Genomic DNA, 14,995 nt, shown 5'->3' on the forward strand with positions numbered 1-14,995 from the left:
ACTAAAACTAGGCTGCTAGGCATACGTGACTGGGTGCACTATAAAACCTCGCAACTTCTGAACTTCCTCAAGGAGGTGGAAATATATTCTCTGGGCTGCATATCATTATCCTAATAAGTGTCTGTAATCCTATGTGTCCAGACCTTTGAATTAGCCCAACTGTGTTCAGTGGGACTTCTAAATAAACATGCATAAGATTGCTCTGTTAGTGTTTGTACAGCACTTTTTAAATTTGCAAAGCATTTCACATACATCATCTTGATGTAGTTCTTTCAATAACCCTGTAAGGTAAGTATTATTGTCCCCATATTGCAGGTAGGAAAGCTGAGGTCAAGAGGAATGCTTAATTCTAGGCTAATTGGCAAGTTCTTAGGAGAAGTAAAATTTGAACCTGGGAAGTCTCAATTTGCAGCTTGGTTTTAGACATGACGATAAACCACATCTCATACTACGAGTATGTATGACATAGAAGTGACCAAAAAGAACAACCCCATGTTTTTAACATGTAATGATGTTCAGGTTAAAGATAGTTAACTTCCACTGATGAATAATATGCCTAGAGATATCAGAAGTTTTGCTGCGCAATCTGGAAAAAACATGAAAGAAGCATTTTGACCCAGAGTTTGGATTATGATCAATGAATGACTGCCCCCAAATAATTCATTTAGGGACAACACATTTCCCTAAATGCAAAATATTGAGCCAAGGCATTCCAGGGACTCAGTGTTAACATGTTTCACGTTTTTGTGCATGTTCAGTGAGCTCATTTCTGCATATACATTGCCAAATCCCAGAATTCTCCATAAGGCAATGTTATATATGGCTATATATATATAGCCAGAGTAGCAGTACTATAATATAAACAATTTGGCTCATAATTATCTAGAAAGCACTTAACTGCCACATTTCTGAGATTCTTATTCTGTAGCACAGACACCTGCTGTCTAAATATATTCACAAGCTAGAAGATAATTGGTTCAATTCCTAACATTTGCAGCTAAAAATGCATTAGGTGGCAGGGCTGGGCAAGGTCTTTGCCTAAGACCTCGAAAAGCCAGTCAGAGTGAATAATTCTCAGCCTGACAGACCAATAGTTTCATTCTGTATATCTGTAGCTTCATATGCATTCTATTCATGAACTTGCCTGGTGGTGAATGAATATGATAATAATGCACTTTCAAAGAACATCCAGTTTTGTTCAGATATGATTGAAACACCATTCTCTGCAGAAGTGTAAAAAAAAAAAAATCTAAATCTTGCATTGGAATTTACCAAAAGAGCAAAATAAGTTCCAGAGCTCAATACAATAATTTTGAGCATGCCCACTTGAAGCAAAACTTGATAAGTTCTAAGGTGAGCAAAGCTATGAGAGAAATAGTTGGAAAATTGCCAGAGTATTAAGTAGCTCCCAGGCAGGAGCAGGTGACTTCCAGAAAAACCCATGAAGCTGTAGAGATTGAAAAGTGTTAAGGGAGAAAGAGTTCTACGTGATCAGTTGTCAGGCGCCCAGCACAAGCAGAAAGTGAGCATATGGGCAAACGTTAAGACTAGACCAGGAGTTCAGAAGAAGCTGGAGGCAGCAACAGCCACTGCTGGCCTGGCTGAGGGTAAATAGCATAAATTACTTTTTAAAGGAGATGCATCTAAGTCTAGGGCAGTCCAATGTCTATTGGTCAGGGGGGCTCACAAACCTGGGGTCACCCCCCCCCATCACTATTAATTACTTCTGGGTTCTGAGCCGTTGAAGTCATCTGGCAGATTCAGTTGGTTGGAGGCAGTGGGGCTTTTCTGTCTCCCAGCTGTACTCCAAAGAGAGACAGGGAGACAGAAAGCTGCTGGTGAGAGGAGGCAGGTAAGTGGTGGCTGCAGCAGGGCTTTCAGGGGCCTCAAAAAAGGGCCTAGCGGGCTGCATGCAGCCCGCTGACCACATGTTGAACCACCCCCATCTGAACCCATCTAGTCCAATGAATTGTATGGACCTATCAGGCTGTTAAGGTCTTTTGAAGCCCACTCACTCCTCAGAAGGTTTTGGATGGGGGTCCCATATTTGCTCAGTAACATCATGCAATTTCACAGGATCAACCCCAAACCATATTGGGAAGGCTTTGCAGGTTGTAGAAACAAAAAGGAACCTTGTTGATGACTTATAGGCAATACTGCCACCGTCACAGTCACAGAGCACTCTGTGTTTTCTACAGTTCAATATGGTATGCCTAGATCCAAACACATAGCAGATCAACTCCTGGGGGAAATGCTTAACATTATTTTACCAAAGTAACACAAAAACCCACACAGGAGTATGAACAGTCATATTTCCATGCCATATACCATCTTAAAACCACTTCATTTTGTTATTGTGCAATCCTATACACAGATACTCAGATGCCCTAGTCCCACTTTGTTCAATAGGACTTACTCCCAAGGTAAGCATGTTTAGAGCTGCAGCATTAATGGATATATGATTAAAACACAATATATACCAAATGAACAAAAACCTTGGAGTTCTTTTATTGTACCTAGAAACACACAGTATACACTGCTAAACAGTCGGCTTTCAAGCAGGTGTTAGAAGGGCAGGAAGATTTAGAGGGAAAAATCAACCAAGCACTAAATATATTATCATCTCAGTCAGTCACGCTCAGATGGCCATTTTTCACCTATAGTCTGGAACAATGAAATGTTAATGAGCAGCTGGGTTTAAGTTTGAGAGATGGGAAGGAAAAGAGGAAATAAGAGACACTGAAGGTATTCTTTCTTCAGAAGTTAAAAGCATTCAAGAATAATGTACTACATTACTGGAAAGCCTATCACTGTTCAGTAGTATTCCAAAGATTCATGATTAAAAGCTGACAGTCTACAGGAGATGCTAGCCAATTGTGCTAAACCTAGATGCACAAGTATTCGGAGGGGATTCCCCTCACCTCATGGGATCTATGCAGTCTAGCTAAGAGTATCATTGCATGAAGCTCCTTTATTACATAGGCTATGATCTGGCATCAGTAAAATTATACACAGCCTTACTATGATTATACCTGAAGAAGCATAGCAATCAGACAGCAGTGCTTTCTCTGCACAAAATAATCCCTAGTCACAGAGAAGCAGATCAATGGGCAGCACAAAAATCAGATATTTGGCTTCTCCTTTGGGCTTATTCTATAGGAAAACTCCAATAAGGCAGGTTAAACACAAATGCCTTATGCAGAGCAATATTCTGCTGATTTGTGCTTAGAGAACATTGTCAAGAGTTCTCTAGGAATTCACAGATGTTATTTATGCTTTAATCCTTTTAATCCTTGTAAAAGTGTTTATTTTTAGTAATCTCATTTAGAAAAGAGCACAAAGAATGTGCATTGTAGCTCCACTGAGAACAATAAAAAGAGACCAACTCCATTCTCAGCCTGCAACATTTCATAGTCCTGCAATTACCCCAAAAACTCTGAAGGACAGCTACAAGACTGCTCTAATTAAAACTGTAAATAAATTGCAGGTGATCCTGATAAACTACCAAAGGCGCTCTAGTGACAGCAAAGTGTACATTAAAGCCAGGAGAGCAAGCTGAAAAATAACCTGCATGTCAAGCAACCTGATCAATATAATAATTGCTCCAGGCTGGAACAAAATTACAATCCTTGGTTAAAGGCAGTGCTACAGAATGTTATATTGCTGCATCTTGTGCTTTGAGAGAAATCTATAAGCTACCTTCAGATGCTGTTATCAATGCCCAGGTACATAGATGAGAGCAAAAATATGAATTTATAAGAAAATGTACTGCTATGTAAAATGCACACTTGATCAATATAGTAATAGCTTCAGGCAACAGAGAATTACAGTCCAGAAGAAGGGTAATTAGTATTGAATTCCATATACTAGAGCATGTACTATCAAGGCAATAGGTAAACAATTAAAAAACAAACAGAAGTTGATACTAAACAAGTAGCTGTTGGTTACTTTCAATAATTACTGACAAATCTGTTCAGCTGCAATATACCAAAGATTACCACTCTTAAGTATCATCTTATCATACACACCCCCTTCTGTATGATTCCTTGCATTTCATATATCGAAATAAATAAGCTATTGAAAAGCTTAGCAGGAACAACAATCTTTTTTAAAGTAACTTTTCTTTCCTAGCCTTGATTTCCTTTTGTCAAATAGGTGTCACCTTAGGATGATCAAACAACATACAGAACATAGCAAAATAAATTTTAAATAAAATACCATAATAATATTTTAAAGTCAAATACTGACAGTAAAATGCCACACTGTACAATATTTGTACTGTGGTTGCTCAAATGTTTGCTAAAGAGCATGAGTGGACATACACAGAGAGAGCTGTTTTTCAGGAGAGGGTGCAGTTGTAATTTACCTGTCTCTTTGTCCTGTACTTCTTCCAGGTGTAAGTCATTCAGAAGGTGCTCCAAAATCTTCTCTGGTGTTCCGGATACCACCACATACCTGTCAGAAAGCAGAGAGTCCACAGAGTCATCCTCTGTCGATGACTGAGAACGGCTACTCCACTCATCCTCCTCATCCTCTTCATCAATGTATTTAAAATAAGGCACATCAAATGTTGGTAAAGGCAGCTCCCTGCCTAGAAACAAGGCAGATTCCTTCTTTTCTACATGCGGGTCAAAGATTCTCAGCCTGGAGCTTCCCATAATGTAGGGCAAACAACAAAGACATTCCCTACATGTTGCTGTGTCTTGCCATCTCAGTTTTGATGTCGGTAACTGAGTTCATCTGAGTGCTGAGAGCTCTGCAGTCAGCTTGTGTGTGTGGCTGTCTGAGCACCCAAGGAAAAAACTCTTACCTCCAATCACTCTGGGCACTCCCTGATGTGGGGGCTGGGCTATGTGACGACACTTTCCTAAGCACCAACACATCTTGGTCCAGTTCTTTCACTTGAATTGTAGTCACTTCATCATCCAGCTTTAATTTGGAGAGAGGGACAAACAACAAAGAGAAAAATGAATAAAATCTCCAGGGACTGAGGAAAGGAAGGGATTGGGAAGCCTTGATTAGAGCTACATTTTCTCTCTACCAGGACTGCCAAGCGCAGCAGTCACTGCTCTCAATTTACATTCTGAGAATTCACAATGCAGCAGATTTTTAACAGACCATTCCTTTCTCAGAGACAGAGGGAGAATGCTGTTTCTTATAAAAATAATATTCAAAAGGAGGGTTAATTAATAATAAAGAAAATGTAAAATATTTCTATTGGTCTTCAGCATGTTGCAACAAGCTGTTATTCACCATTATGGAGCATGTCTCTTCTGTTTAATGCATGATCCCTTTTTGTAAGTGCTGATCTGCTGATTTAGCTAGTGACTAAACAGATCAAATTGAACTGCCAAGAGGGTTACAGTAGTCATAGGGCACTTTACAGCATTAACAAGAGAGTGTTTGCTACACAAACAAAACACACTATCCTGTAAAGGTAGTTGCGTTCTTGGGAACAGGCAATTAACTAAGGGGGGAGAAGACACACAGCATGACATTGTTCCTTGCCCTTAAGGCTCACAACCTCTACAATAAGCTCTTGAAACCAAAAGCTACTACTAAAAGTTTGGGACAAAATACACAAACCAGTACCTGCACAGGAATCTGCACACGTTACTGCACCAATTTTTTTTCCCTCCTCTGGGTCTCCTGCCTCTGCACATATATAGCATAAACCCATCATCTCAAAAAGGCAAAAGCCACTGACTATGCAATGCACATGGAGGGTTTGTTATCGACTATACAATCTGCAGTGAAACTCACAGGCTTGACAAAGAGCCTCCATTTGTTTCATATGAGAGGCTCCTGATAAGCCTCTAATGTGCCTAGGCACTAGGCAAAAATAAAAATACTTCTGATAATATTTTAAGTCAAATGCCCAACACTAATGTGGTTTACAGTTGTACTATTTAATATACAAGATACTCTGAAACAATAAAACTATTAAATAGTACTATGCCATTAAACTGGCCTCATACAACAGAAGATTTATGCTACAAGCAATATTACAGGGCAATGTCATTGAATGGTTAACCTTTTCTCTTCTCCATTATATCTCTTAATGGAATGATGGAATTCCAAAACTAATCAGCAGCAAGACCATGATCTGCTAGATGCCAAAAGAGCCTGTATAAAGATATTGACTTGCCCCAATAAGCTTTCTAGTAAGATCTTTATTTATCCCCACACACATACACCCCCATCAGGGTAATTATTAAATTTTTGCAATGTCAGACATACAGGTACTGAGCCAATTAACACAGGGTATTTGTTGAAAAATTCCCTGGGGACATTAGCAGACATCATGTTGCAGGAATACTGATGCATAATTGTCAACTTCCATTTCACGGTGTATGCTTTTGTTGCCTACACATTTACAGCACAGCCATAAAATAATGAGATAAGAGTAGGCTATATTATATATTGGCAACCTTCAGTCTCGAAAGACTATGGTATCGCGCTCTGAAAGGTGGTTCTGGCACAGCGTCTAGTGTGGCTGAAAAGGCCAATCCGGGAGTGACAATCCCTTCCACACCGGGAGCAAGTGCAGTCTGTCCCTGGTCTGTCTCCCTGGCTATGGGCCTTCCTTCTTTGCCTCTTAGCCTCAGACTGTTGGCAAAGTGTCTCTTCAAACTGGGAAAGGCCATGCTGCACAGCCTGCCTCCAAGCGGGCCGCTCAGAGGCCAGGGTTTCCCACTTGTTGAGGTCCATCCCTAAGGCCTTCAGATCCCTCTTGCAGATGTCCTTGTATCGCAGCTGTGGTCTACCTGTAGGGCGCTTTCCTTGCACGAGTTCTCCATAGAGGAGATCCTTTGGGATCCGGCCATCATCCATTCTCACGACATGACCAAGCCAACGCAGGCGTCTCTGTTTCAGCAGTGAATACATGCTAGGGATTCCAGCACGTTCCAGGACTGTGTTGTTTGGAACTTTGTCCTGCCAGGTGATGCCGAGGATGCGTCGGAGGCAGCGCATGTGGAAAGTAGCGCATGTGGAAGAGTAGGCTACAACCTAAAATTATTCAGTTTAAAAGGAAGTTTGTGCCACAGTCCTCTTTTTCCCCCCCAAAGTACCCATATGCTCAACTCCCACCTTAAATTCATAGATAATAGACAAGGGGAGGCAAATGGAGGGTAGAGAGAGGGTGAGGAGGAGGCGTGATGGGGAGACAGGAGGTGGGGAGAGGGTGGGTGGGAAGCGTGCCGGGGTGAGGAAGTGGGAGGGAGGGAGGGAGGCAGGTTCAGTGGAGCTCCACTCCACCGGATCCAGAGCGTTCATGTGGGGCTCGGCGCTCTACACGAACACCTTCACCCTACCGTCAACCTTTCAGTTGGCGGTAACTTGGGTAGTCCCACTGTGGGGCTACTTCCCTTACCCAGGAGAAGGGGATAAAAGTAGCCCGTTGCACGCAGGATCAGGCAGCAGCCGTTTTCTGTGCCGCCGAAGTTGCGTGCCACGGGAGCTCAGGATCGGGCTACCCGTCTGTATATATACAGCAACTTAGCTTCCACCTTCATTGTTAACCATAACCCCTGAAAAAAGCATTGATGGTCAGGGACTTTTGACAGCAGCACCAGATGAGACATGAGGAGCAGTTGCAGGAAGGAAAAGAGATCAGCCTCCCCTCCACCCCAACATGTGCATGACATTCCTTTCTGAAACCCAACCAACATTATGTATTTTATATAAGAAACTTCTTTATACCTTCTTTATAAAACCAGACCTGTGGCCCTTCTAGCTCAGTACTGTCTACATCAGTATTCAACATGTTGGCTGTGAACCCAATGGGGTTGCAAATCCTCATTTAGGGGGGTTGCAGCAACCTTTCAAAGCCTGTGCAAGAGAGGACTTTGACCCAATCCAATAATGGTACTGCCTTATCAAAACTGAGTTCTTTGTATACTCCTGCACCACCTCTTCTCACTGTCCTGCCCTGCAGCTCCTCAGGTCAGTCCTTACAGGGTTGTTGTAAAGACATGAGGTAGGAGGAAATGGGGCAGGTGGAGGCAGGGGAGCAGTTAGGGTCCCAGGAGGGGAGAGGGGTCATCAGTGTGGCCCCAGTTTCATACTTTGTTTTTAGGGGTTGTAGCATGAAAAGGGTTGAAGACCATTGGTCTACACTGAGAGGCAGTGGCTTCACCAAGCTTTAGACAGGGGACTTTCCTCAGTTCTATCTGGACTGAAATTAGGACCTTCTGCATGCAAAACACATGCTGTTCTTCCATTGACCTATAACGAGGTTTGATTTTTTTGGTGATAAAGAAATAAAAACACATCAGAGAAATCTGCAAAAAAATAAATAATGGGCTGGACTGGAGGAGTGCATGGATAATGACTGTAGCTGCATCTGTACCACCTACTTAGTACACTTTTAAAGCAATTATAATTTATAAAAATGCATCGTTGGAATAAAAACACATAACACCACTTTCTACACTTTTCCTCCTAGTGGAAAAAAAACCTGCAAAAAATAAAAACGTTAAAGAACACCTCTACCTACGGCCCATCTCCAGTTAAGTTCCTACATGAAAGCAATCAAAATATAATGGGCATGATCCAGCAATAATTAGGCACTTTAGCACAATTCTATGAATGTTTACTTGCAAGTAAAAGTCATGGAGCTCAATTGAGTTTGCTCTCAGGTAAGTTTACACGGGATGTATTTCCAATTCCATTCATTTCAATGGGAGAATTACACACAAATTTATACGTTACAACACAGGCAACTTAAAAGTGCTTGGTTTTGGCTGGATTATGTCTTATATAAATATTTATATATCTAAAAGAAACTGAACTAGAAGTCCTTCCAGAGCAGGTCTTCACTTGTGTAAGTCTCCTTTAAATAAGTGGAGATATGAACCAGTTATTTCATGAGTATTAAAGTCTATTAAAGAAGAAAACATAGCACATAAACAATTATCAAAAGAGTAAAGTTGGAGTGATTTTTTTATTGCAAATGACTGGAAAACATAAACATGCTATTTACCCAGCATATAATAGCATTTGCCAGTTAGAATATTTGTCTTTCCTATTATATTAAAGTATTGCTCTCAGCAAAATGACCTGAGAACCAGAAGGACAGTTTTAGAGATAATCTGACCCTGCCAGTTTAAATAGCAGCAAGAACAAAAGACAGTTAAAAGTCTAATTCAAATAACTGCATTAACTAAATAAGGCATTCAAACTACTCAAGCCTTTACATTGCCTTTCTGAATCATGAGCAGGAATTTAATACACAAAAGGGAGCTCTTCTTTGAAGCAGTAGAGCAAAATGTTCAGAAAAATATAGGCTGTAAAAAAAATCACATTCATCATCAACAAAAGAAATACCTTTATTATAAGGCCATGCAGAGTAGGAACCTTTTGTTTTCACAGCTGCATTTGCTAAAACTGACACAGCATAGCTCCATAATGCTGATACATCTAATGCTGATCAGTTCTTCAATCTTCCCACAATTTGATGCTGGTACTAGGGCACGACCTTGAGTGATAAGGCAAAGTGTACATTCAGGGATGAATGCTGCCAGTACCACTAAGCTAGAGAAGACCCCTATCTAGAAACTGCATGTTCAGGTAAGAAAAAAGTGCCAGAGATCTTACGCATCTCTGGAACATAAGTGGAATTAAAAGATTTCTGTCTCTACAAGATTTATTATCTGGGTAAATATAAGAATGGAAAAGGCTTAAAACCATTTAATAGACTGGTAGATAGAATCATAGAAATGTGGCAACTGGAACAGTGCTCAAATTATGGAAGAAAAAGTAGGGACTCTTACACAATCCTGAGTCACCCTAAACTTAATCCTCTCTATGAAGGTCATCTGAAAGGCAAAGAGAGCTTGACCCTCTCTGTTTCCCAGTAATTCAAGCACTGGTTTGTAAATGTATCTTTGTCCAGTTACCTAAACTACAGGCAGGTTCACACCTATATCAATTACTATTTTTGACAATAGTATCAAATTAATTTGCATGTGCAATTCAGCTAACACAGACAGTATTTTCATATTGTCCAATATTTACGAAATCCAGTATTTTTCACACTTTCGGTTGAAAACCGAGTGATACAGTAGAAACCGAATGCACCTGAGGCAGTCCGTCTTCTCTATGAAATACTTCATAGTCAGCACCCAAATATACTGCATTGGCATTTAAAAGCAAAGAGGAGTGAACAGAAGAACCTAATGTCAAGAATAAAGTTTGTTAAGGGTGGACCCAAACCTATGGATTTACAAGCAACTTGCTATTGATGTTTGATGAAGGAGGCACCACAGAGCACATCCTACATCCTGTCATCTGTTCCTCTTTAATGCTGCAATTTTAATTTTTTCATCTGAAAGCTTTATCATTAAAAAGAGCCATTAATAGCCTCAGGGACAGACAGACCAGGGACAGACTGCACTTGCTCCCGGTGTGGAAGGGATTGTCACTCCCGGATTGGCCTTTTCAGCCACACTAGACGCTGTGCCAGAACCACCTTTCAGAGCGCGATACCATAGTCTTTCGAGACTGAAGGTTGCCAATACAATAAAAAATAGCCTCAGCTTGCTGAATTTTCAGACTGTATATGAGCAGACATAGTAGAGGGTCTGAGGGAGTGTGATCTAGAGAACTGCAGCCCATCGAGACATGCTGCAGAGAGGTCACCCACTCAGTTAACAGGCAAGCCCTTGTCAGGCTATTAGCAGTCACCTGACTTCAAGGACAGGCACCCTCTGTGTAGAATATTTCCAAGTAATACAGATAGAATCTGGATCATTTTAGAGAGAGAAGATACATAAGATACAAGGACCTCCTTAATGGAAGGGGGGGTTCAACCGAACTGTAGCATAATGGGAAAATGTTAAATATCTTCTCCACATGAGCCACAGTACCACTTCTGATTGGGGGCCCTGTGGCTATTTTAATGTTTAAAAGCAGGAAAAAAGATGAAAACACAAATGTTGCATTTAGTATCACATAGTTTGACCCTTAGAAACTCAAGAGGTTCCAGTGCGCACAAGAGAGATTTGATAGAGGACCAAAATAGATACAGGTGTTTGCCACTTAACAAGGGGATATGTTCTCCCATTCCTGTTGTTATGCTATTTAGGTCATTAAGTGAACATTCAGTTCAATCTATTGCCTTTGTTGTGTAAACAGACACTAGCTGGTTGCACAGGCTCCTGGAGATTGCCTCTTCTTTGCATTATGAGTCTTTTTGTTGTGTTAACACAAACACTGCTGCAGGCTATGAGAGACAGGATTGCCTGATTAAGAGCATCTTTATTGTGCTTTGACCACCATCATATATGTGCTCTGTTGTTAAGCGGGCACGCCTGTATTACACTGAAGCTCTGGTTTTGGAGAGCCCAACAAATATCTTTATAAAAAGCAGAGCAGGGGGAAGCCAAACTGGGTTTGGACCACAGCACAGGGGACTGAACCTTTCCCCATATTTTCCACTGGAAGTCACTCCAAGCAGGGGGGGGGGAACCTTTCAGGCAAGTTATTAATGTGTCCTTCTAATGAAACACACTGCAGAATGCAAGCATTGTTAGTCTTTAAAAGTGCCACACAAGACTGTCTTTAAATTAACTCCAGCTGAAAGCTGGGGATGAGAGGTGCTAGAGGTGCTTGAAAAGGTGCTAGAGGTGCTTGAAAACAGTATTTATTTTACTCCAAAGCAAACCCATTGTATTCACTAATCCTATCTTACCAGAAATAAAACATCTCTAGCCATAGCACAGAGATTGCATGCAGAAGGTCCCAGGTTCAATCCTTGACATCTCCAGGTGCAAATGGGAAAGATCCCTGACTGAAACCCTAAAGAGAGACCCTCAGCAGCATAGATGGTACCAAGCTAGATAGATCAATGGTCTGACTCAATAAAGGAGTTCCTAAGTTCAGCCACCACATCAAAAATTAGCACCCAGCCAGAATAGCAAACTAACATTATGCATAACACAAATTATGCATGGGGAGGATAAAGTGAATAGAGAGATGCTCTTTACACTCTCACATAACACCAGAACCAGGGGACATCCACTAAAATTGAGTGTTGAGAGAGTTAGGGCAGACAAAAGAAAATATTTCTTTACTCCGCGTGTGGTTGGTCTGTGGAACTCATTGCCACAGGATGTGGTGACGGCATCTGGCCTGGACGCTTCTAAAAGGGGATTGGACAAGTTTCTGGAGGAAAAATCCATTACGGGTTACAAGCCATGGTGTGTATGAGCAACCTCCTGATTTTAGAAATTGGCTATGTCAGAATGCCAGATGCAAGGGAGGGCACCAGGATGCAGGTCTTTTGTTATCTGGTGTGCTCCCTGGGGCATTTGGTGGGGCGCTGTGAGATACAGGAAGCTGGACTAGATGGGCCTATGGCCTGATCCAGTGGGGCTGTTCTTATGTTCTTAACATGTGTTGCAAGAATACTGTTTTAGTGCATGGTGAAGCAATCAGTCTCCACCTCAATGGGACAGATAAAGTGTCCAACTTGTAAAGTGAATTCATTCTCAAGTCTGAGAAATGTTTGTAAAAAGCTACAGCTTCATGCCAACTATGCACCTGTACAGCAAAAGCCCTCATCCTTCTATAGTAAAACCTAGTCATCATCAAAAGGTGTAAGACAAGAAAATTCTGCTTACCTAAAATAATTTAAAAATATTTTGTTGCCAAGATTTTTTTAGATCAAACACAGAAATGGACACACTAAGCACCTTTCCAAACTGCTGCTGTTATCTTAATGATGATTTTATCATAAATGCATGTTTAGTGTAATCCTTTTATATGGAGCAAGGAAAGGGGGCTATCCCTCTAATTTGCAAATACAGTTGGGGGTCATATTTGCAGATTCACTTGACCTAAGATCGGGTCTATGGCCCTCCCCACATGCCCCTCAAGTATCGATGGGAGTTCCTGCTCCCTTTGCTTCTGGAGAGTCTTCTGAGTCCAACAGAGGCCTTGCGCGTCTGCCCTTGGCCTCTGCCAAGCTCAGAATGATTACAGGACAAAAACATGAGACCCGGTTCTTGGCCAAAAACTGGAAGTGACATTTTTGTGTGTTTTTTTTTTGCCAAGAATCAAAAGTTGCGTTTTTAAGCCTCTAATAATTCTGAGCTCGGTAGGGGCTGCAGGTGAACATGTGCAGGCTCTGCTGGACTCAGAAGACCCTTTGGAAATGAGGGGAGCTCAGCTCCCCTCACCTCCTCCAGGGGGTGGGGACATTCCCTCGTATTTGTGGTTTCACTTAACCCCAGGGGGTTACCAGCTGGACCCCCCACAGATACCAGTATACCAAATTATTATTCCAAGCTTTTGTTTAAGAAGACAACTCAAACAGCTATAAACCTGCTAGTCCCCCACCAACCACTGTTCCATGGTAAATATGGAATCTGGGTCTGTAAATGAGGCAAGGTTGGTTAGAAGCAGAATGCCAGGGCTCCCCAAATTAATTCAGTACCTCCAGCCCAGTAGTTTTCACTTCGAACCAGTGGAGTGAAATTACCAGCGGTGTAATTGCCAGTTCAGATGATGGTTCTGTAAATCCCTAATGCACAGTGAGAGGACTGTGAAAGACTGTACCCTGCCTCCTCACTCACCCAGCATACCTGCCCCTCCTTGAACACTGCCAGCTTTAACATTCAGTTAGGGATTACATGTATACAGTCCAAAGCATGTAAGTTCAAATTAGGTTTAACTCCAGATTTCAGTGTGGGGAATCACCCACATGATTTGAGCCAACAAACACAGACCCATGTAGACTCCAGTTGGATATAATGCTCCCTGTGAACAGCCAGTAACAACCAAGCTGAAGCACACATCCCAGAAAAGCACAAAGGCAAGATGTATTCTTGCCTTACCTTCCAGTCTCCATCTGATGTACAGCCATGATGGGTTCTGAGCTGTCTGTGACAGATCAGGAGAGAGATCTTGGGGTGGTGGTGGACAGGTCGATGAAAGTGTTGACCCAATGTGCGGCGGCAGTGAAGAAGGCCAATTCTATGCTTGGGATCATTAGGAAGGGTATTGAGAACAAAATGGCTAGTATTATAATGCCGTTGTACAAATCTATGGTAAGGCCACACCTGGAGTATTGTGTCCAGTTCTGGTCGCCGCATCTCAAAAAAGACATAGTGGAAATGGAAAAGGTGCAAAAGAGAGCGACTAAGATGATTTCGGGGCTGGGGCACCTTCCTTATGAGGAAAGGCTACGGCGTTTGGGCCTCTTCAGCCTAGAAAAGAGACGCCTGAGGGGGGACATGATTGAGACATACAAAATCATGCAGGGGATGGACAGAGTGGATAGGGAGATGCTCTTTACACTCTCACATAACACAAGAACCAGGGGACATCCACTAAAATTGAGTGTTGGGCGGGTTAGGACAGACAAAAGAAAATATTTCTTTACTCAGCGTGTGGTCGGTCTGTGGAACTCCTTGCCACAGGATGTGATTATGGCATCTAGCCTGGACGCCTTTAAAAGGGGATTGGACAAGTTTCTGGAGGAAAAATCCATTATGGGGTACAAGCCATGATGTGTATGCGCAACCTCCTGATTTTAGAAATGGGTTACGTCAGAATGCCAGATGCAAGGGAGGGCACCAGGACGAGGTCTCTTGTTATCTGGTGTGCTCCCTGGGGCATTTGGTGGGCCGCTGTGAGATACAGGAAGCTGGACTAGATGGGCCTATGGCCTGATCCAGTGGGGCTGTTCTTATGTTCTTATGATTTACAAATGTGTCATATGATTGGGTTAATATTTTAAAACAGACAATTCACATAAATAAATCCTGTATTTTGTGTGCAAATTAACAAAAAGGAAGAAGAAAAATGAATATACTGTATAAAGTAATACTAATGAAGCTGTCAATTGTAGGATAACACTTGAAACTTACAATTTTCCAAAAAGCTTCCAGTCAGTGGTCAATTAGGCCCTTGGGAGTAGTTGTGAGTTGGCCTCTTGACCACATGGGTTAGAGACGTGCCTGGGCATATCCCAGCTGCCCTCTCAATT

The 14,995-nt window shown here is 41.9% G+C and overlaps 1 protein-coding gene across 1 annotated transcript in view; it reads right to left on the minus strand.

Annotated features, from left to right (window-relative positions):
* The window catches only part of RAPGEF5 (Rap guanine nucleotide exchange factor 5), a 115,803-nt gene that overhangs the window by 74,368 nt on the left and 26,440 nt on the right, over window positions 1-14,995 (minus strand). Inside the window, exons 2-3 of the mRNA XM_066628338.1 lie at window positions 4,811-4,929; window positions 4,367-4,455 (exon numbers count right to left, since the gene is read on the minus strand). Coding sequence (XP_066484435.1) covers window positions 4,367-4,455; window positions 4,811-4,929 — 208 coding nt within the window. The remainder of the gene's footprint in view (window positions 1-4,366; window positions 4,456-4,810; window positions 4,930-14,995) is intronic.

This window comes from Tiliqua scincoides, chromosome 5, assembly GCF_035046505.1.
Source record: "Tiliqua scincoides isolate rTilSci1 chromosome 5, rTilSci1.hap2, whole genome shotgun sequence".
Taxonomy (NCBI): domain Eukaryota; kingdom Metazoa; phylum Chordata; class Lepidosauria; order Squamata; family Scincidae; genus Tiliqua; species Tiliqua scincoides.